Raw genomic sequence first — 23,908 nt, 5'->3', positions numbered from 1 at the left:
GGTTATATAGATTTTCCACCATTTTGAATTTTAAGGAAACACGTTTTTTCGTTTCAACTACTTTTATTTTTTTCAAATCTTCCCCAGAATTGGCACACATTATCATCAGACCAACCCTCACAGAAGTTATCAAAGGATATTCGATTTTCAAAACCGTTTGTCCGGTACAGCCAATCAAAATCGGCAACAAAGCAACCAAACAGGAAGTTGGGTCATATCTCAGCTAATCTTTGAGAAATCAAAACCAAACTTAATATGATGACTCGGAACCCTCTTCTGAGGCTGTCCAATTAATTTGGTGTCATGTGATCAGTGGGCGTGGCCGCAGGAAGCAAAAATGTGTTTTGGCCAATAACTGTTGATTTGTTTGCTTTTATTAAGTGATTCCTTTGTCTCATGATCTGTTGGGAAGTCCCGTATGTGATATATGATAACTTGTGATAGTAGCCGAATTGATCCGGCCGCCATTTTGAATTCATTGAAAAACGTTTTTTCTTTACTCCTCCTACACATGTAGTCCAATCTTCACCAAATTTGGCAGAGAGTATCTTCAGACCAAGCCTCACAAAGAGTTTCACATGATTTTTTGATTTTCAGAACGGTTTGCCCGGTACAGGGAGTCAAAATGTGCAATTAAGCCAGCAAACAGGAAGTTGGGTCGTATCTCAGAAAATCTTTGATGGATTCACACCAAACTTGCTGCATGCCCTCGGAACCCTGTTCTAAGGATTTCTTAAGTGTTTTATGGGTCATTTGACTGCTTGGCCACCACATTGCTGCTTGCAGCTATATTTGGTGGCCAAGCCGCGAAGCGGCGAAGCCACATAAGTGATTCTACCTTTTCTTATTGGTGGCCAAGCCGTGAAGCGGCGAAGCCACATAAGTGATTCTACCTTTTCTTCTTCTTATTATTATTATTACACTTCTTCTGTCATTGGAGTCTATGGCAGCCCCTAGAACCGTATGGTAAAAAGTTGTGAAATTTAGCACACTTATTAAGCACAGTCCCCTCTTTATATTCACCAAGTTTCATGTCTGTCATTGCAGCACTCTAGCGCCACCAACTGGTCAAAGTTGGACTTGTGTTTACACACGTAACTTTTGAACCGTATGACCGATTTTCAAAAATGAGGTACCATTGGATTCCCTGGATCAAGACGAGTTCAACACACCCTATGACGCCAATTTCCGGTTTTATAGATTTTCCACCATTTTGAATTTTAAGGAAACACGTTTTTTCGTTTCAACTACTTTTATTTTTTTCAAATCTTCCCCAGAATTGGCACACATTATCATCAGACCAACCCTCACAGAAGTTATCAAAGGATATTCGATTTTCAAAACCGTTTGTCCGGTACAGCCAATCAAAATCGGCAACAAAGCAACCAAACAGGAAGTTGGGTCATATCTCAGCTAATCTTTGAGAAATCAACACCAAACTTAATATGATGACTCGGAACCCTCTTCTGAGGCTGTCCAATTAATTTGGTGTCATGTGATCACTGGGCGTGGCAGCAGGAAGCAAAAATGTGTTTTGGCCAAGAACTGTTGATTTGTTTGCTTTCATTAAGTGATTGCTTTGTCTCATGATATGTTGGGACATCCCGTGTGTGATACATGATAACTTGTGATTATAGGCGAATTGATCCGGCCGCCATTTTGAATTAATTGAAAAACTTTTTTCTTTACTCCTCCTACATATGTTGTCCAATCTTCACCAAATTTGGCAGAGAGTATCTTCAGACCAAGCCTCACAAAGGGGTTCACATGATTTTTTGATTTTCAGAACTGTTTGCCCGGTACAGGCAGTCAAAATGTGCCATTAAGCCAGCAAACAGGAATCTATTCACACCAAACTTGCTGCATGCACTCGGAACCCTGATCTGAGGATCAGTGTTTTATGGGTCATTTGACTGCTTGGCCACCACATTGCTGCTTGCAGCTATATTTTCTTTTATTTTTGCACAGAAATCCTTATTTTTCAGCAAAGTAGTATTACATTTCCAGTACCCTTTTTTTTTTTTTTTTCTATAACTCGGATTTAGTGTCATTTCTGTTATACAGTGATCAGTTAAAGGAGCTTTAGAAATTGCTGTTTGAAAGGTAAAATTCCCAAATGCATCAACAGCAAGCCAGTAGTCAATTCTAGATTTACATGTACCATTAGGTTTATACCATGTTCTACGTTTGTTCTCATGTTCTTATTCTCATCAGTTCAACATTGATAGAAAATTAACGTAAATAGCCTACAACATTTAGCCTAATGCATTAAACAATGATGAACAATGCTTTGATAGGCTACGCACCATAGGCGTTAAATGTATGGATGTTAGTTTGTGATTTCAAATGTTTAGGCATCAGGCATAGGCCTACATCTCAATCTAAATTATCCGAGTATAATTATCATAGCAATATAATTGTTAACAGTAGCCTACAATTGCAAAACAAACCTAAATCCGCCCCCCATTTCCCCGACACAAAACCCATGTTAAAAAGTTAGCATTAGGCTACTGGATAATGTTTTAATTAATAGTAGGCTATTTATTTTAAACAATGTAAAAAAAAAGGTCAATTTAGATTAGTTTAGAGGGTATTTTTTAATCAACAAAAGTCTACATTCACAACGTCAATCATGGCGTGTCATTTTACTTTGATTGAAGTGGAGGATGAGGGAGCTGTCATTGTACACGATTTAAAGGGGACGTTCTTTCTGGAAGAAGTCATGTGGCCGTGTGCATTGCTTTTGCCGTGGTGGATTGTATGATCCATGTTTTACCTCTCAGGCTGTTAAAAAATAGGGTGCACGCGCAATTAGCTTGACTATGTAAATCTGACTGGAATTAGTAGGACTGCGTGAGCTGAAATTGGCCTTTATGGAACCGCTTAAGCCCCGCTTGACTAATTAAACTTATTCAAGTCTGGTTTAGGACTTTAAGTCTAGCTTTTTTGAGCGGCCTTTATGGAATAGGCCACAGAACTTTACATCTGAGTCGGAAGAATGAGTTTCCTGAAGTAAAATGCATTGTGTTCTACGCCCTTTGCAAAATAAAAATAAAGCTTTCCTTTTAACTATGTTTTTTAGACCGCTCACATTTAACGTAGTAGACGAAAAGGTACAATTGAACATTAAGTTGGATAAATAACAAACCAATCCAACAACGGAACTTAGAAGTAACTTGAAAAGTTGTCCTACGCTGTAAGTAACAAATTAAGAGTCCCATGTTATTCTATTACACTCATTTTAGTTTTAAAAGTCAAACCTGTTTATCCTATTTAGCCAAGTCGACAACCCTCTATGTATCCGTGAGGCCCACGGTAGTAAGCACGTTTTCCTTCCCGGCGAGCTTGATCGATCTGTGGCCACAACTTCTTTCTTGCCTCCCTGGCCTCCAGCGGTAGCATTTCAGCGAAACGGATGTTTCTCTCCTTGCATGCCGGGGAATCCTTGCTTCGGCGCCATATTTCCTCCTTGACCAGTCTCCGAGCAAACAGAATGATCACCTGTCGATTCTTATCGCCCTCCTTTCGACCAACCCGGTGGACAATGTCGACGGCGTCCTCTAGCTGGCGCTTTTCCATGTCGGGAGCAATGTTGGCCAAGAGGTGTATGATGCATAGAGTTAATATAACTAGAGACAGCTACTTCTGTCTTCCAAGATGGCGTCCCCGTTCATTTCTATGAAAAGTGCTCAGTGGCGCAGTGAGGCAAGCGAGAGCTCCTAACGGACCGCGCCATCTTTCCAGACGACTCGTGCGGTCTTGCGCCGAAGCTTTTTCCTAGCTCCGAAACTCTTGCAAGCTGTATACGTCATACTTTGCGACAAACAGTCGCGAGCTTGTGGGCTGGAGCTAAGGCATAGCAGAAAACTGTCAGAATGTGGTACAACAAGTCCGATCAAGAAGCAGATACATGTGAACGTTACAAAGATCAATACTATTAGTACCGTAGTATTATACGTGCAGGGCCTATACGTTGTTCTTTTTGCTTCGTGTTTATAGTTTGACTGCTGTATTGTGTCGGATAGCCTAAATAAACTGTAAACTTATATATCTGGCTCCGTCATTGTTCTAGCTTTGCAAAGCAAGCTAAATTAAGCCTATAGCAACCTATGTTACCATTATAATGATGATGAGTGTTGTTTACTATGACTAGCTTATTGTTAATGCCATCGTTAGTGTTGACAAATAACAATATAACAACCATATTGTGGCTATCAGACATGATTTATTCATATTCGTCTTTGCTCCAGAATAACATGTCAACAATCAATAATGACGCCGTAACATGCCACGATATTACAACTAATTATATTATGCTATAATTACGTTTGTCATGCCATGAGCATAATAGCGTTCATTACGAAATGTTTAAATCTGCTTTAAAATAAGGGACATAAACTCTATAAACAACCGTCATGTATGTGTGTAACCATTTGTAAAAAGTGCTACAATAAAGGCAAGCACATTTAGATCAAGCCCTTTCTCCTTGTTCTGATTCAGCTCAGGTAAATCAGCGATTTGCTTATGTTCCCTTTTGTGCTCGTCCCCTGTTCGTATCCGCGAACACGTTTCCAGGCAACTTTTCTTGACGTAAGCAAATAAATGGGATGCTAGTTTACCCATTTCGGATTGGTTTCAAACTTAGCAAAAATCAGGAAAACAATTTCTATGAAAAAGCTAGTAGTATGAGCCAGGTTCGAGAATCGAACAAAAAATATTGGGGGAGATAGTTTTAGATATGTTGACTGGAGTTAATAGAATAAAAACGACTGGACAAGTCGGGTAGAAAATCGGAAATGCAATACCACCTACATCCACCGGGGCTGTTGCCACAAGCCGAGAGGCGAGGGCTTGGGTTTACCTCAATAGCGGCCATCCGGAAGTAGTTACATCTGTTTTGTAGAACCCGGAAAAATTTTGCGCATAACCCCTATTGGTCAATTTGTCACGCCTAAACAGTGAGTGTGTAAACATTGGACAGTTGATTTGCTCATTTTAAGTTATTTCAATTACACAACATGTCGTTGAGGGCTCCCTGGTGGCATAATATGGGCAACTGCCCCGGTTGCCCATATTATAATCCGGCCCTGTTCACAGTTCCCTTTATACCCAACTATTATCTGTAGAACATCAGACCACACATTGACCCTTGCTTATCAACATATGACTATGCAACAGTAAATTACACAATGAGGTGTGATACCCATCAAGTAGACTACGTCCAGCAACTCCAGATTTTAGCATACGAGTGGTGGGGGAAGGGTGACACCCAGCCTTACACATACTAGCAATAATGAACAAGAGTTCTGAAGGTAAGTGATGACCTGTTGGGTGGGATTACAGGCCTGCCAAGGAGATAGTGGAGGACATCAGACGGGGAGACGGCGAGCGCTATGGAGCAGAGAAACTCATTGAGCTGTGTAAGCTCCTTCCTGACAGCGAGGAGGTACGAAAGGAAAATAGAAAATTGAGCCAAGTTCACATTGCTGAACTTCAAGAACTGGTATCCATCATCACACCATAGTACATGCACTATTCTATCTGGAAACAGCACCATAGTTTTAGCTTTATGGTGACTTTTCTAGACTAATGATTTTTATTTATTTAGATTCTCCATCAAAGAAGACCTTTATACTAGATTTCATTTGTGTTGCTAAAACCCCAGAAACCTTTTTTCAATTAGGAATATGTTATAATATGTGACACATTCTGGTGAAAAGGGATGGTTGTCAGCCAACTAATTTCTCAGTTTTTACAGATTGTGAAAGTGCAGATTGTAAGCTTTCAAATGATGTGTCATACATTGAAATCTGAAAAGAGTTTAAGAACATACGTATATCTGAATGAGTGTATTAATATTAGTGTATTAATCATTAGAAGAGTTCAGCGAGGGTTATTTAACTGCAGTGAAGAAAAGAAAACAATATTCACACTCAATCAAATTGAAGGATCCTGCTTTCTTGACTTATCCTAGATGTGTGTTTTAACACCCAGTATTTTTTTACTGACTACATTGTACTGTACCTGGCCCGAGTTATGGTTCTAGTTATGTCTTAACTTGTAGGTGCAAATCGCATCTTCTGAAAACTGCCTGAAAGATTTCTTCACAGTTTACCAGGTAAAACAAAGAAAAATTCCCCCTGTGCACAATGCAATGCCCGAGATTTGCCTATTTTATTTAGTCCGTGGATGTAGGCTAAAATGAACGTATGACAAAAATGTACGCTCAATACACAATGCATGCTTGAAAGTTGACACAACTACATGTGAAACATTATATTTAAGGGTACTTAACTCAAGACCAAATCTGCCAATTCACTACTTGATTAGGAGGAGGAATGGGATCTTACTTTGTACAGACAAAGACAGCCTACATACGAAACAATGCAGCTAGTACCACCGCGCTAGCATAAGTAGCCTAGGGAAAAACCATCTGCACCATACAAGAACAAATTATGAGTATTTAGTGATCCTAAACATGTTGTTTATTATATTGAGTGGCTTCCTCAAAACTTTAACCTTTGTAATATGCAAGTAAATGAAAACTGTAAAAACAGAAAATATTCTAGCAGACAATATATATGCTGACAAGAGCCCCTTTTCATTGGAACGTGTCATATGTTAGACGAAACAAGGCTTGTATTGCCCAGAAAAGTAAACCTTGAATGTGAGTTTAAGTTGTGGGTCCTAGCAGAATAAACTTTTTTTTAATCTTGAACTGTCAACTAATGTTTATAGAAGTCCTCTCCCTCTTCTTCTATTCCAGGAGTCTCGTCTGAGGCACTTCCAAGGACAGCAAGGCAGGTTAGGAGAACCAGACCTCTTCATGCTGCTGCTAGTGGAGGTCCCAAGGTACACTATATCTCTTATGTGCATTCACAGAAGGATCTCTATAGTGTTTTGCTAGCGGAGGTCCTAATTTCTTATGACCTCTCTCAATTACCCCCATAGTTACTCATCCTGCTTGATATTCACTTACACTGGAATCATGGAATGAATTATCCCTGTAATTTGTGTTTTGATGTATTTGGCACCCCCAGTGGTTTGGCTAATCCATCACTGGGCATCAACCATGGAGAGGATTTTTTATTGTCTGTAGTGAATTAGCATTTTATTTTCCACACAAACACACCAAAGACATATTCTTGACATTGTTATATGTCAGATGACTGATCAGGCTAACATCTTCACCTTCCTCTCCCTTTTTTTACTCATCCTCCCATCTCCTGGGCTTTACTGTCTCCAGTTTTCGTCTACGTCTGGACGCTATGATCTTGCAGCTCGAGTTTGACCCTGCCGTGACCTCCCTGTGTGTGGCAGCCAGATGTTTGAGGGAGGCGGCCAGAGGTATGACATCAGGTTGGGCCCCGCCCACTGCCCTGTCCCATTTATGGCTTAAGACCCAAATATACTCCAAAGCGTACACGGATAGCTGCCAACATCACAGACAAATAGTAGTTCTGTTTATACTACTTTCTGGAGTCGACTTGGAGGATGCGTTCCACACATGCGCTTTAGATTTTAACACATCTTGTAGCGTAATGGCTACAAAGTACATTGATGTCTGCACAGGACCGGGGACCACCCTTTTTGGCTCTGGTCTGTATCTTTGTCACGCCCCCGAATTTACATCCAGACCAGCCCGAGGTAGCGTCTATCTCCAATACTAGTTTAGCTGCGCGCTGCTCTGTGTAAGCTACTTATAAGGAATTACAAAGAAGAACGTTTTGAATTATAACAAGGATATTGAAAATGGACAACGGTCGTAAATGCTGTGTTCCAGGCTGTACAGGGAAGGCTAACACTCACAGTCTTCCCAAGGAGCCAAACATTCAACAGGCATGGCTGCTGTTGTCTTATGAGAAGATCCCGGCGAAGTTCGACACTCAATCATTCATTTGCTCTGAACATTTCACCCAAGGCAGTTTTGACAACCTTGGACAATTGCAAGCAGGATTTGCTAGGAAGCTGAACCTGGAAAGAGGGGCTGTTCCGACCGTATGCTCATTGCAACCGCAAGCTATAAGGACAGTATGATATTGTGCTAACAGTTATGTTATTGGGTTAACTGCCACCTAGCGGTGGCTTGTGTATGCAATACTTTTGGACCGGAACCAGACTCGTGCAATGCAGTGACACGACTATATACGTTCAGTCATACAGTTCAGTAAACTCCATACTGTAGTGCATACTACGACTCCGAGTGCTTTATTGTACATACAAACATGGTGTCAGAAGTGAACTAGGATAGTTAATGACTACTGACGAGAGTATCAAAGTTTTTATGGGCTGGATTCAAGGTGGCTAGAAAACGGACGAAACGTGCTAGCGCTAACCCAAAGATGACGACCATAGCGAACACGATTCCACCACCAGCAGAGATGAAACTCTCCGGCGACATAGCAGCCAACTGGGATACGTTCAAGGAAGATTTCCAGGATTACATATTGGCGTCCGGAATGAAAGATAAAGAGGTACAGGCAGCGACACTGAGAAGGGTCATGGGCAGTGAATGTAAGCATATTTACAAGCACAATCTGCATTTGACTGTAGACCAGCAGAAGGACGTGCCGAGCATACTGGATGCGTTAGGGAAGTATTTCAAGAAAACTTTTATACTTGCAATTATGGGGAGCTAAAGGAAGAACTCATAAGGGACAGGCTTGTCCTCGGAATAGCAGATGAAGGCACACGCCGCCGCCTGTTAAGAGAGAAAGACCTCACGCTTGCCTCAGTTGTTGATATGTGTCGTGCTGCTGAACTCACAGATGTGCGCATGAAGGCTCTGGCCCATAAATCTGACGATACAATTCACGCAACTGACTCTAGACAGCCTATGCGAAATGGAAACAAGTTCACCAAACCGCGAGCTAGAGAGGGTGAAAGAAACTGCAAGTATTGCGGACACCAGCACAAACCAGGGAAGGATGCATGCCCTGCATCTGGTCGGACATGTCGCTTCTGTGGAACGCCCAATCACTTTGCTAGCGTCTGTCTAAAAAAAGTCGGGACAGTGTCGCTTGAATGCCGAGGACACTGTTGCAGAAACAGTACAGGATGATGAGGAGGCAGAGGCGTACTTGTATATGACCTCAGCGATTTCAACAGACAGGACAGAAGGAAAGAAGTGGTTTGTGAACCTAAAAATGAATGGTGTCAGGCAAACGTGCCAGTTGGACTCGGGTGCCAACGCAATGTTATGAGCCTTAAAGTAAAGATGAGGGTGGCACCAAAAGGGAAAATGACACCAAGCCACACCAGACTGAAGCTATACTCACTTGAGGCCATGACTTCACTCGGACTGTTCAGAACACACTGCACAATAAAGGGACGTACTTACCCGTTAGACTTTGAGATTGTGGATACAAACCAATACCCCCTTTTGTCTGGCTCAACGTGTGAATCCCTGGGTCTGATGCACTTCACTATACCGGAGGAGCTGCACAAAGTTGATTGCATGCCTCCAGGGTCTCTAACTAGGCAACAGCTTATCAGCAGATATAATGAAGTTTTTACCGAACTCATTCAGTCACTCCCAGGCGAGGTTGACTTGGATGAGACCATCACACCTGTCCAGTGCCCACCAAGCAATGTCCCAATAGCCCTCAAAGCAGCTGTGAAAGCAGAATTGGATAGACATGAAAGAGAGGGCCACCTAACCTCAGCAATAGAGCCTACTGATTGGATTAGTAATATGGTGATTGTTAAGAAGCCTGATAAGATTAGAATCTGTATTGACCCAAGGCCACTAAACAAAGCGCTCAAGAGATCTCACTACATCATGCCTACACTGGATGATGTACTCTACAAACTGCCCAAGGCTCGCATATTCTCACTGGTGGACGCACGTGAGGCCTTCCTTCAATGCAAGCTTGACAGGGAGAGCAGCTTACTCACATTCTGGACTCCGTGGGGCCGGAAGCGCTGGCTTAAACTTCCTTTTGGCATCTCAGTCTCACCAGAAGTCTATCAGAGAAAACAACATGAGCTACTGGCTGGCCTAGATGGGGTGGAGCCGATTGCAGACGACATATTGATTGTTGGCTGTGGTGACTCGAACGACGAGGCCAACAGGGACCACGACACAAAACTCCTTGCACTCATGGAGCGCTGCAAGGAAGTCAGTCTGAAGCTTAGTCTAAAGAAGCTGCAATTTAAAGTTCAAGAGGGGCGCTTTCATGGCCACGTGCTTTCAGCAGAGGGCCTCAGGCCAGACCCCGAGAAAGTGAGGGCAGTTCAGGACATGCCAGCACCAGGTGACGTCAAAGGAGTGCAGAGGTTCATAGGGTTTATCACATACCTTTCTGAGGTGTGCGAACCATTGTGTCGTCTCATGGACAAGGAAGTACCGTGGCACTGGCTTCCAAAACATGATGCGGCAGTGGCTGAAATTAAGCGCTTAGTGTCGGCAGCACCAGTTTTGAAATATTAAAATGTCAACAAGCCAGTCACAGTGCAGAGTGATGCGAGCCAAAGCGGTTTGGGATGCTGTCTCTTGCAAGATGGACAACCAGTGGCATTCGCCTCTCGGGCACTTACGCCGGCAGAGCGCAACTACGCTCAAATCGAGAAGGAGTGCCTGAGCGTAGTGTTTGCCTGTCAACGATTTCATTATTACCTCTATGGCAGAGGTGATGTGACTGCAGAAACAGACCACAAACCACTCATTGCTATCTTTAACAAGCCCCTCCTCAGTGCTCCAAAGCGACTCCAAAGCATGCTGCACACTCTTCAGGGCTACTGCCTGAATGTGGTATACAAACCAGGCCCTGAGATGTATCTAAGTGACACACTGAGCAGAGCCACGAAGCCCCTACACAGCTCAGACCAGATTTACATACGGCAGTCAGTATGCTCGGCACGCTGAACTGATAGACCAGGCTGAATACTTAAATGTTACAAGCCAGCGCTTGGCCAAAATCAAACAATACACAGAGACAGATGAGCACCTTCAGCTTCTGACTTCAGCAGTTCTGGAGGGCTGGCCAGACCAGAGAGGGGAAACGGCTGTCGCTATCAGAGAGTACTGGACCTTCAGGGATGAAATTGGCGTGCAAAATGGGGTACTTTTCAAAAGTGACAGGGTCATCATTCCCAAGAAGATGCGTTCAGAAATGCTGCGCCGTATTCAGTGGAGCCATATAGGCGCAGAGGCCTGCTACAGACAGGCTTGGCAGACACTATTCTGGCCCAACATGCAAGGTGAAATCAAGGACTTTGTGGGCCAATGTGCTACATGCAATGAGTTTTCTCACGACCAGCAAAGAGAGACAATGATGTCACACCCACTTCTCAAGCGGCCTTGGCAAATCGTAAGCATGGACTTGTTTAACTATGCAGGGAAGGATTTCTTGCTTATCGTGGACCATTTCTCAGACTTTTTGGAAATAGAACACCTTCCTGACCTATCCGCAGAAACGACCATCAAAAGGTGCAAGGCCCAATTCGCCAGATATGGTCAACCTGATCGTGTAATCACAGACTGTGGCCCACAGTTCGACTGTGGCCCACAGTTCGACTGTGGCCCACAGTTCGACTGTGGCCCACAGTTCGACTGTGGCCCACAGTTCGACTGTGGCCCACAGTTCGACTGTGGCCCACAGTTCGACTGTGGCCCACAGTTCGACTGTGGCCCACAGTTCGACTGTGGCCCACAGTTCGACTGTGGCCCACAGTTCGACTGTGGCCCACAGTTCGACTGTGGCCCACAGTTCGACTGTGGCCCACAGTTCGACTGTGGCCCACAGTTCGACTGTGGCCCACAGTTCGACTGTGGCCCACAGTTCGACTGTGGCCCACAGTTCGACTGTGGCCCACAGTTCGACTGTGGCCCACAGTTCGACTGTGGCCCACAGTTCGACTGTGGCCCACAGTTCGACTGTGGCCCACAGTTCGGCTGTTCGACCCGAAAGCATGGCGCCCAACAACACGTCCAGCAGGGATAGTGCACCCGTTCAAGAAGACACACCAGTGCCCAATAGCACGCCACTGAGCCTTTCAACCCTTCAACCCACTCAGGCTGCTGTTCAGGCACATGTGAATCCCGCAGAGACTTCGGTGCGACCAGTGAGCTACACAAGGAGTGGCAGGCTCGCCAAACCCCCAGACAGACTCAACCTGTGAACTGTGAACTTTAACACACTACATTACACAGGTTACAAAGAAGAAAAAAAAAGTTGTTATGCTTATGCAAATGTGTTTATAGAGCTAGTTAAAGCCCTGGTTGGGATTGAACATATAACCTAAGTTTTATTTTCATGCCTAGGCTTGTATACAAGTTAATCGCTGGGCTTGACAGGTAAGAAACTTTTAAAAGGGGAGATGTTATTGGGTAAACAAATGAATCAGAAGAAGATACTCAAAACATCAAGCATTTCAGAGCTCCTGTCTGGAATAGTGTGTGACCTCAAGAACAAAAATTGTATGTACAGAATATGTCCCCACTGCTGTTATTATGAAGTTGAAACACCTGAGGCAGAGGAAGTGATCCTGACCTGTGAGCAGTGGAAGAAGGAATCTGTGGCTGTGGATGGAAAAACATTCACACACTTTGTAAAAGTGACAGAGACGTGCTCACTGCAAGATCTTAAAACGTGGTTCAATGTCACATTGGATAAACTCGCTAGGCACCAGTTTAACTGGATACACCAGGTTAAGTCATGTAGAGCAGCGGTCCCCAACCCCCGGGTCATTTGGTACCGGTCCGCAGAGAAAGAATAAATAATTACATTATTTCAGTTTTATTTTTTAAAAAAAAGCACTTTAAATATTTGTTTTTGTGTTGCGTCTTATTTTGAAGGCATGTTTAAATGTTAAAAAGCGACCAGAGAGTGTTTGGGGCAGAGCGGGGCAGAGCCGCAGAGACATGGACATAATAAGGGCAGAGAGGATTCATGTTATGTTGTTGGCACGATGTTACGAGGCCGCTGCTAATAAAGTTGCATAAGAATACACAGTGGATTCACGTTTATTATTGTATTTAGAAAATGCCACCGTTTGTATGCCGGTCGTATCATTTTATTTTATGTATTTATGCGCCACGCCTTAAAGGCCGGTCCGTGAAAATATTGCAACATTAAACCGGTCCGTGGCGCAAAAAAGGTTGGGGACCGCTGATGTAGAGCACCGAATGAAAGTTTAATGGAGGATGAAGTGGCTATTCACATAGACTTTTCTGAAAATTCCAACTGCAAGCTGAACACAGAGGTGCTGGCTTTCCACTTTTGCGGTAGTAGGCAGCAGGCCACCATCACTACCAGTGTGGTATACACAGCGCATGGAAGCCAGGCCTATGCCACTCTCTCCGATTCCCTCCGACACGATGAGAGAGCAGTATGGGCCCACTTGGAGACTTGGTTTTAAATAATATAAGAGTGCTAAAAACTACCATTGCTAAACTACATGTTATGGAACAAGTAAAACTTCTACCTCACCAGCACAATCCCGTTCCTTAAGGGGTTCACTCAAGTGACATGGAACTTTTCTGAAAAGGTTCATGGCAAGGGGGCCCCAGATGGTGTTGGTGGGGCTGGGAAGCGATGTGCCGATGCTCATGTGCACCGTGGGCAAGACACCCAGACACCAAAAGAGCTCTTCAGTGTTCTCAATGCCAGTGACTCAAAGGTAAAATTCTTCTGGATTGAGGACAGTGGTAAATCGGTGAGGCATTACCCTTTCATCTCCCCGCCGTTAAAGGTACAATGAAATTGCACCAAATAACCTCCAGAGAAGCTGGAAAAATACATCATTGTGAAGTTTCCTACTTTTGCAGCAGAACCCCCCCCCCCCCCCCGTGCATGTGTTATAGCCCTCAGAAAGTTGATTTCAAAAATGCCCTCAAGGTGATTGAAGATGATCTTGAGGTCAATTGCATGCAGCAGTCAGGGAAGAGAAATGCCTTTATCTGGCCAGCCAAACCTGACAAAATCTTCTACTTTAAAGAAGACCTGCATGCAACAATTAGTGAGCCAGAACCCCTAAATTCAGGGTCTTCAAAATTATGCTCCAGAAACTGGATGGCTTTCATGAATGCACAGTAGCTCATCGTTGTAGCACTTTTTCCAATACGAGTTGTATATAATGTTTGTTCCAATAACAATGAAATGTTTTAATGTTGGAAGTACTTTTTACATTGATAGCCTATTATATTAACAATAAAATGTGCCTTCAAAGCTATTTGTGTCTGTTTACGGTCTTAAATATTCATAATGTCAAGGGCAGCAGATATAGTCATTCGGTATAACCGGTCATGGTCATTCAGTAAAACCAATATTGTACATATTTAAATTGAATAATATTGTTTTTAATAACTAAAGGAACTACAATAATACAAATTTAAAGCAGATTAGGCTTTTTGCTACAGTTCCCCTTTTCTCCTCTCCCTGTACAATGTTTTACTTGAATATGTTGGAGTAGTCCAATAAAATTACTACATTTACGAAATCAGTGAAAATGTATCATTTATTCCGTGTTACACACTATATACTATCTCAACATCAATGTAAAATCAGGTTTGTTCATGAATAATTATCTGCAAATTAATCATTTCAAAAATATTTATGGTTAAACCGAATGACTTTTTTTGGTAAAAATGTGGTCCATCCAACAAAAAATTACAAAAGCAGTGTTAATTGATTGTACAAACCACATCATCTTATTGTTGACACTTAGTAAAGTAAAAAAAAAAAGGTTTCGAAATTAGTTCTATCTCCATTATATTTTTTTACACTTTAACCCATTAGGGAGTAGCGTTGCACATATGTGATCATTCGAATGCGGGCCCCACAGTGTATGAGATGGACACAAGAAGGTTTTTTTCGAGGAAGAGGAAAGGAAGTCAGAGTTTCCTAAGTGTTCCCTTCAGTGGCCAAAGCACCCTTATGAGACATTCTCTGACTATAATAGCATTATGATAGCTAGCTAGATAAGCAAGCTTTTTACCTACATCTAGTACTAGGCAATACCATACTTTATTTAACCATTACAAGTGGAAAAGCATTTGTTAATTTCTTAATCTGGGTCTGAAATATGTTGTGCTTTTGGCACAACGTGTTTTTTTTTATTGCCATAACAATCGTTTGCTAATCTGGAGTAAACCTATGCCAACATGCTAGTTTTTCTATGCATAATACATTTGGTATTGGTAAATGGAGTATATGGCTGATACTTTTTTGGGCTGTGCCATTTAGGGAAACTGATTCAACCACCTAAACCTAAAATTTATTTTATGAAAGCTTACATCCTAAGGATGTGATCTGTGGAAAAGACTACAGGTTTGAACACACAATTGACCATTTTTGAACTGTCCAGTCATGCTTTAGGGAGATGCTAATTCTCTATGTAGCCTACATAATTATTAGGCTTCTAAACCTATACCAATTATGAATTTGATATGCTAATAACATGATTCACATCTCAGAAATCTTCATATGAACAATCTACATTAAGCTTATTTCAATGATCAATATGAAAGAATGGTCAATGTATCTCCATGACTCCTGATATAGCCTAGGTGTTTGAGATTGAGAGTGAGTCAGAGGCAGCATGCAGGGGCAGTGGAGAAAGCTATGTTGCTGAGGTGAGTGCTTAAAAGTGACAGGTAGTTGATGTCCCATTGCTATAACAGCTATGGAATAGTTGTGGTAAATGCACCAGAATGCGGGAAATTGCATCGACATCTTAAAAAAATTCCCCCAAACCCCCCGGCAAAATGTGTCCCCCCCACTCTCAAAATGCCGCTGACACCCATGTCGGTGGGGAAAATGAACATACAGTCCATTGACACCGCTTTCCTATGCAAATCTCAAAATGAACAATATTGGCTGTAAAATGGTAGCTTTTCAACAAAGCCACCAGACTGACATCAGTCCGTTGGCCCGCCTTTTTTGGCTCTGGTCTGTATCTTAGTCACGCCCAAAAATGTACATCCAGACCAGCCCACTCACTGCTGTTCTCGCCCAGTCCGAGGTAGTGTAGATGCTGTGTTCCAGGCTGTATAGGGAAGGCTAACACTCTTCCCAAGGAGCCAACAATTCGACATCCCTATCATTGCACCTGAGGAGTATTCCCGGGACTACTTTAACAGGAAAGGGTGGCACTCGATCGTCTTACAAAGAGTTATGGATGGGAAAGGCCTGTTTTGGCCTGCTGTGTACTTCATAATATTTGTGAAGAGCATGGTGACAATTTCATTGAGGAGCACGACAGGCAGTTCAACATTCAGCATCCAGGTCAGGCATTGCCTGAGCATGGTGAGCTGGAAGGGGCAGACATTAGGGCAGCCATAATGAGCTACTTCAACAGAAGAGAAGAATAAATGTTTGTACTGCATACATAATTCAATTGCAAAGAGTCCCCTACAGTCTCCTCCTTTAACTGTGTTCTGTTCTGTTTACCTGAAAAAAGCTGCACATCCCATCAATTCAAGTTTTAGTTGTTATTCACATATTTAAAACTGAAGAACAAGAATAAATGGATAAATAAGTATATTTTTATTAATAAATAGTTCAATATAAAAACAAGAATAAATAGATAAATAATTATATTTTAAATTCATAAATAGTTAGATATAACAATGCATATTTCATTTATTGGCTCGGGACTCCATTGGCGTCACCATGCGCTCCATAAGACCCATGCGTTAAATATCCTACTGACAGTTTCCTTAAAGTCTAAGACGAGGGAATTTAGGCTTGTAAAAACGCCTTGGTTCGTCAAACTACAACTAGCAATACAGTAAGACGGCAGTGCGCGTTCATGCGTGGGGGAGTGGGATTCTGCGGGGGAGTGAGCTTCCGTTTCGGAAAAATAACTCACTCTGGTGGTGGGAGCATAGACATATATCCTATGTCTACATAGGATATGACATATATCCAATGTCTATGGGTGGGAGCGTTGGAAATATTTAGAAGTCGCGCATCTATGCAACATGACCATGTGAATGCATAAAATGTCACAAATGAAATGACACAAATGACAGGCTACATGATCATATATCAGATACATATAGGTAAGGGCGGATCCGTTTCCCATGCTGCTGTTGTGCTGTCCAAAAGGGGGCTCGCGTTCAGGAGCAGACCACGAGCACTCGCGGCATATCTGGCATATCCGAGGAGCGACATTTGTTTGCAGGTACCATCGTGAATCACGTTCAGGTTTCTCGGTGCACAGACCTGTTGGACAGGCATCTGATCGAGTGTGGGGTGTAGGGTTGGACATATCGTGCAAGGACAATGCAATGTGCACGTTTCTCAGTTTACAATAATATGGGCATTAATGCTTTGCTGCACAAGCCCGCATTCGAAGAAGCAGCCAGAGTTTACTAGGTAGCTGCTAGCCATTAGTAGTGTTACTGTTACTAAGCCGCCCTGTTTGTCACTGCTTGACCGAGCCGAACAGAAGTGCTTGCTGTATTCGCGCCGTTTAATTTGATCGTTAGAATCGTGGAGCAGATCCAATCTACTCGCTCGCGTTTGATGACGTTCTTTCAATTCCGTGCAGCGGTATTATGAATACAGCGGAAGCACCGGAGTACATTGTCCTAGTGACATTTTAAGTAGCCTAACAATGGAGACGGCAAACGTTGTCGGTTAATAGCAGTAATAGTTTACTAGGATGCGTCCTGTAAAGGAATGAATACACAATGCTAATCCTGCTGCAATTCCATATACTACTAGTTATGTCTCTTACTTATTAGAGACGCATATAAAGTCCCATGACATGCTGTTTTGAATGCTTTATGCAGGCCGTAGCGGTCCCCTAATATTGTAGCCTATCTGCATGTTGTCTTGTGACATCCTAAGAGGAATGTGTTCAATTGGAGCATTGAGCTGCGTTTTCTCAAGGCAGAGAAGAATACCCTGGCCCGGTTACACCTGTAGATATACCAATGTGTAATGACAATGCTGAATGTGTGTCTGATGTAATCAATGTGTCAGAAAATGAGTAACGATAATGATGAACTGAGAAACTTGTGAGGCGGTCCGCATGAAGCCAGCTATACTGATTCCAATAGGTTTCTGCATGCTGCAGGTAGCCTGCAGGGACGCTTCCTCGATCTGTGCCCTCGTCAAAGGGCAAGAGAAGTCAGCCCCTGCGTAGCTTTGATATTCTTATACATACCATGATGCATTCTCTCTGAGCCCTCTGCCTGTAAACATGTCTGTGCTGTGCCCTTTGCAGGGTGCACCGTTTTGAGTCCCGCAAGCTGCAACCGTGTCCATCAAAGCCTTGGTGGCAGGTGTCCAGTTGTACGTTCGGTGTGCGGATCCTTCATCATGCAGCCTTCTGGGGAGCCCGTCTCTCCGTCTTGTAAGAGCGGTTCAAGGAAGCAGCGGGCCGAAAGCAGACAAACATCTTCCTAACACTCCACCTTTACTGCACAAACGACCACTGAGACAGGGGTGCTTCGTGCTAAGTCGGCACCCTGCTCGTTAGCGTTTCTCGGGTTTTGCGGTGTAAAGGTACCCCCACTGTGATGGTCCACACTAATTACCTTTTGTCCCCTCTCCTTCATGCGCCAGTACCTGCTGTACTGCCCCGGGCGACACCTGATGAGCCCCTGTTTACCAGTGACGCAGCCGGCAAGGTCACGACCGGATCGTGGCTCATGCAACTCCACTAAGTTCTGTGCGAGTGCTATGGCCTGTCCCCGGAGCTGTATACGGCGTATTCCTTCCGGATCGGAGCGGCTGCTTCTGTTGTTGAAGGGCAGAATTCATGAGCGCTTGAGAACAGACACCGGGACCGTATTGGGCGATGCTTGCAGCCGGTACACAAGAGGCTTGCATTGGATAACGCTCTGCGACTATCTACTCTAGGCCGAGCAGCTGAGCAGGCGCTCAAGAAGAAACCGAGCATGCGCTCAAAAAGAAACCGAGCAGGCACTCAAGAAGATGCCGAGCAGGCGCAGGCCTCCAAGCTGAACAAGCGCTCCAGATACTGAGCAGGCGCTCAGGAAGCCGAGCAGGCACTCAGGAAACTGAGCAGGCGCCCGAGAAGAAGCCGAGCAGGAGCTCGAGAAGCAGCCGAGCAGGCGCTCAGGAAAGTGAGCAGGCGCTCAGGAAAGTGAGCAGGCGCTCAGGAAAGTGAGCAGGCGCTCAGGAAAGTGAGCAGGCGCTCAGGAAAGTGAGCAGGCGCTCAGGAAAGTGAGCAGGCGCTCAGGAGGCTGAGCAGGCGCTCAGGAGGCTGAGCAGGCGCTCAGGAAACTGAGCAGGCGCTCAGGAGGCTGAGCAGGCGCTCAGGAGGCTGAGCAGGCGCTCAGGAAGCTGAGCAGGCGCTCAGGAAACTGAGCAGGCGCTCAGGAAGCCGAGCAGGCGCTCAGGAAGCCGAGCAGGCGCTCAGGAAACCGAGCAGGCGCCCGAGAAGAAGCCGAGCAGGAGCTCGAGAAGAAGCCGAGCAGGAGCCCGAGAAGCAGCCGAGCAGGCGCTCGATAAGCAGCCGAGCAGGAGCTCAGGAAAGTGAGCAGGCGCTCAGGAGGCTGAGCAGGCGCTCAGGAAAGTGAGCAGGCGCTCAGGAAGCTGAGCAGGCGCTCAGGAAAGTGAGCAGCACTCAGGAAGCTGAGTAGGCGCTCAGGTAGCTGAGCAGGCGCTCAGGAAAGTGAGCAGGCGCTCAGGAAAGTGAGCAGGCGCTCAAGCTGAGCAGGCGCTCAGGAAACCGACAAGGCGCTCGAGCAGAAGCGAACAGGCGCTCGAGAAGCAGCCGAGCAGGAGCTCGAGAAGCAGCCGAGCAGGAGCTCGAGAAGCAGCCGAGCAGGAGCTCGAGAAGCAGCCGAGCAAGAGCTCGAGAAGCAGCCGAGCAGGAGCTCGAGAAGCAGCTGAGCAAGAGCTCGAGAAGCAGCTGAGCAGGAGCTCAGGAAAGTGAGCAGGCGCTCAGGAAAGTGAGCAGGCGCTCAGGAAGCTCAGGAAAGTGTGCAGGCGCTCAGGAAAGTGTGCAGGCGCTCAGGAAACTGAGCAGGCGCTCAGGAAGCTGAGCAGGCGCTCAGGAAAGTGAGCAGGCGCTCAGGAAGCTCAGGAAGCTGAGCAGGCGCTCAGGAAGCTCAGGAAGCTGAGCAGGCGCTCAGGAAAGTTTGCAGGCGCTCAGGAAAGTGTGCAGGCGCTCAGGAAAGTGAGCAGGCGCTCAGGAAAGTGAGCAGGCGCTCAAGAAAGTGAGCAGGCGCTCAGGAAAGTGAGCAGGCGCTCAGGAAGCTGAGGAAGCTGAGCAGGCGCTCAGGAAAGTGAGCAGGCGCTCAGGAAAGTGAGCAGGCGCTCAAGAAAGTGAGCAGGCGCTCAGGAGGCTGAGCAGGCGCTCAGGAAACTGAGCAGGCGCTCAGGAAGCTGAGCAGGCGCCCAGGAAGCTGAGCAGGCGCTCAGGAAAGTGAGCAGGCGCTCAGGAAAGTGAGCAGGCGCCCAGGAAAGTGAGCAGGCGCTCAGGAAAGTGAGCAGGCGCTTAAGCTGAGCAGGTGCTCAGGAAACCGACAGGGCGCTCGAGCAGAAGCGAACAGGGGCCCGAGCAGAAGCCGAGCAGGCGCCCGAGCAGAAGCCGAGCAGGAGCTCGAGAAGCAGCCGAGCAGGAGCTCGAGAAGAAGTCGAGCAAGGCGCTCGAGAAGAAGCCGAGCAAGGCGCTCGAGAAGAAGCCGAGCAAGGCGCTCAAGCTGAGCAGGTTGCTCAAGCTGAGCGGGTCTGAGACCTCCGGTGACCAACGTGGTCCGCATGTATCTTGTGGTTGGGTGGCTTCATACATTGCAATCGTAGTATGTCTCTTCGGATCTCCATGCAGCCGTGGTGATCCACAGACGTCCTCTGATGCGCTACGTCGCCATCAGAATCCAGTGTCTACATGGGGATGTCCGTCCAGATGCCCTGGGAACAGCGGATGCTCCGCTGATTTGTCTCACACATAGTTTTGTTGCTAGTAACAGTGGGATGTCATGTGGTCCTCCTGAGGCTCAGGAGGCGCGACGCTCCGCTCTACACATAGTATAGACTGGCGGAGTGTCTGTGTTTTGGGGATTTAACTTGTTGCTCCCTGCCTCATGTCATGCATGCTGCAGTGAAGGCAGGGAGCGCTTCCCCATGTACATCCATTCCGCCAATGTGAAACCATATGTCATGTGTATGAATAAATGGTGAAATCAATCACGTGAGTGTCTTGACTGAATTAGTATAAGAGTAAAGGGCATCAAAATGTTTTGGCAGTAATTAAGGTCTAAGCTTCAGTACCAAAAAAGATTATGAGCAATGCATAATAGATTTTCGTAGACATGAATAATTAGAATATACAAGATGGATCGACATTTTGTTTACCTGTAATGTACTTTAAAAGTACTTTGACTGTTTTTGCTGTATAATAATAGAAAACGTACATCCTACTCCAGAAGGAATCCATACCATTTTCTGTTTTGAAGTATACTTCTTAAAAGTATATCAAAAGTGAACTATTTTCTAAGCATATTTCTTAAAAGTATATCAAAAGTGAACTAAAAGTGTACTATCCATATTTTAGTAGACTTATAGTATACTTTAATATACTTTTTTGTAAGGGTAGAGCTTGAGCAAGAAGGTGGGACGTAAGGGAGATACACTTTTCAAAACTTGTAAGGGCGTAACAATACAGTTATGTCTTTAAACTTTCCTCACACATAATTACTCTTCTGCTGGTTGTAATACAGCACTTACTTTTCAAAAATAGGCATAATCTTAATCTTGGTGAATATGTTTTCAAAAAAGTTTAATATATGTCATAATTACAAAGCGTCATATATCCAAAAATACTCCACACATAAAAGCCCCCCTGCTGGTTGTACTACATCACTTAACTTAAAACAAAAAGTATGTGTATCATTTGGGGGGACATTTATTGTAAAAAATACTGAATAATTGAATAATTATGTAGAATAATGTCTCCAAATCGACTGTTGGTTGACAAAGCCATTCTGCTGAGTTCATCATCGGCAGGAAACTCCCATTCCTACAGCACATGTACCACACACAATGCCTCAAAAAAGCTGGCAGGACTCTAAGAGACTTACCACCCATCCTTTCGTCTTTTTACCCCGTTGCCTTCTGGCAGGCGATACCGAAGCATTTGGTCTCACACACGCAGACTGGACGACAGTTTCTTTCCAAGGGCCATCAGGCTTCTAAATAGACATTGATATGGAAACTGATACACTTCTCACTAGTCACTTTACACACTGCCACTTTCAACTACTAGTTGCACTATCAGCAACATTGCACATTGCATTTGTACTTCACTTGTCCTAAGAACAGGTTTAGCAAGGTGGGGAGAGAGGCTTAACGACTGTACTCAGAGAGACTAGAACATCAATTCTCTGCTAACGACTCTGGTGTTGTCTGGAGAGGGCTCAGGCAAATTACCATCTTCAAGCCCAGAGCCCCCCACTCCACTAACGACTCCCGCCTGGCCAATGACCTGAATGAGTTCTACTGTAGATTTGGAAGACAATTGGACAGTCCTAAACAATCCCCTTTCCACCCGTGAGGCCTCCGCCCTCCCCCCTCTACAGTGACGACTCTCTCCATTAAGGAGAGAGAAGTGAACAAACTGTTCAAGAGACAGAACCCCTGCAAAGCAGCTGGGCCAGACTCTGTCTCTCCAGCCACCCTCAAGAACTGTGCTGACCAGCTGTCTCCGGTGTTCACCTACATCTTTAACACCTCCCTGGAGACATGCCATGTACCAGTCTGTCTCAAGTCCCCCACCATCATCCCTGTGCCCAAAAAGCCAAGGCCAACAAGGGCTTAATGACTACAGACCCGTCGCCCTAACCTCTGTGGTAATGAAGTATTTCGAGCGCCTGGTACTGGCACACCTTAAATCCATCACAGACCCTCTACTAGATCCCCTGCAGTTTGCCTACAGAGCCAACAGGTCTGTGGACGATGCAGTTAATATGGCCCTCCACTTCACCCTACAGCACCTGGACTCCCCAGCATCCTACGCCAGGATCCTGTTTGTGGACTTCAGCTTTGCCTTCAATACCATCATCCCCGCCCTGCTTCAGGACAAGCTCTCCCAGCTGAACGTGCCTGATTCCACCTGCAGGTGGATCACAGACTTCCTGTCTGACAAGAAGCAGTGCTTAAGCTGGGAACACAAGTCTCTGACTCCCGGTCCATCAGCACCCGATCTCCTCAGGGCTGCGTCCTTTCTCCTCTGCTCTTCTCCCTGTACACCAACAGCTGCACCTCCTGTCATCCGTCCGTCAATCTCCTCAAGTTTGCAAAGATATTTCATCTTATTATAGATGATCTATGTTATGTGTACTTGTGTATGTTATGTTATGTTATGTTATGTTATGCCAGGTTGCTTCTCGTTGTCTTGTCCTACGAATGTAAGTGCCCAGTCTGACCCTGTGTTGTTTTGTGCCTCTGACAATAAAATACTTGAACTTTCAGTGTGTGCACATCAGGGCAAAAATACACTGCATAGACAAATAACACTAAACTTCAAGGACTATTGCTATTTGACACCTATTAAATAGTTTGTTTCTCATTACAAGGCAATGTTTTCATCTGCTTGAAGAAGACCTCGCTGATCGAGACTAATCATGTGTGGATTATTTTTGGAGACATGACTCTTTGTAATTATTAAAGTATTACATGTTTTTAGCAATAAATATTCCCCAAAATTATGCATATGCATTTTTTTTTTAAGTGAGTGCTTCAGTACAAACAGCAGAAGACTAGTTATATGTGACACATCTGTATTTAATGCTACAACTATTAAACGTTTTTGGCAAAAAATATTCCCCAAAAATAGGATTATGCCTATTTTTTTTTTATGTAAGTGGTGTAGTACAACCAGCAGAAGAGTAGTTATGTGTGAGGAAAGTTTAAAGACACAATGGTATTTAATGATAAAACTATTCAACGTTTTTGGCAAAAAATATTCCCCAAATTTAGGATTA

General features: G+C 44.6%; 1 protein-coding gene across 1 annotated transcript in view; it reads left to right on the top strand.

The window, feature by feature from the left end:
• fhdc2 (FH2 domain containing 2) overlaps positions 1-23,908 on the top strand; it is a 126,588-nt gene that overhangs the window by 88,404 nt on the left and 14,276 nt on the right. Inside the window, exons 4-6 of the mRNA XM_084698625.1 lie at positions 5,344-5,446; positions 6,767-6,852; positions 7,247-7,347. Of these exons, the coding sequence (XP_084554751.1) occupies positions 5,344-5,446; positions 6,767-6,852; positions 7,247-7,347 (290 nt within the window). The remainder of the gene's footprint in view (positions 1-5,343; positions 5,447-6,766; positions 6,853-7,246; positions 7,348-23,908) is intronic.

The sequence above is a fragment of the Hypomesus nipponensis genome, chromosome 1, assembly GCF_054491055.1.
Source record: "Hypomesus nipponensis isolate SF chromosome 1, ASM5449105v1, whole genome shotgun sequence".
In the NCBI taxonomy this organism is placed as follows: Eukaryota; Metazoa; Chordata; class Actinopteri; order Osmeriformes; family Osmeridae; genus Hypomesus; species Hypomesus nipponensis.
Note: the sequence above shows the minus strand (reverse complement) of the source record. Positions and strands in the feature narration are given on the sequence as shown.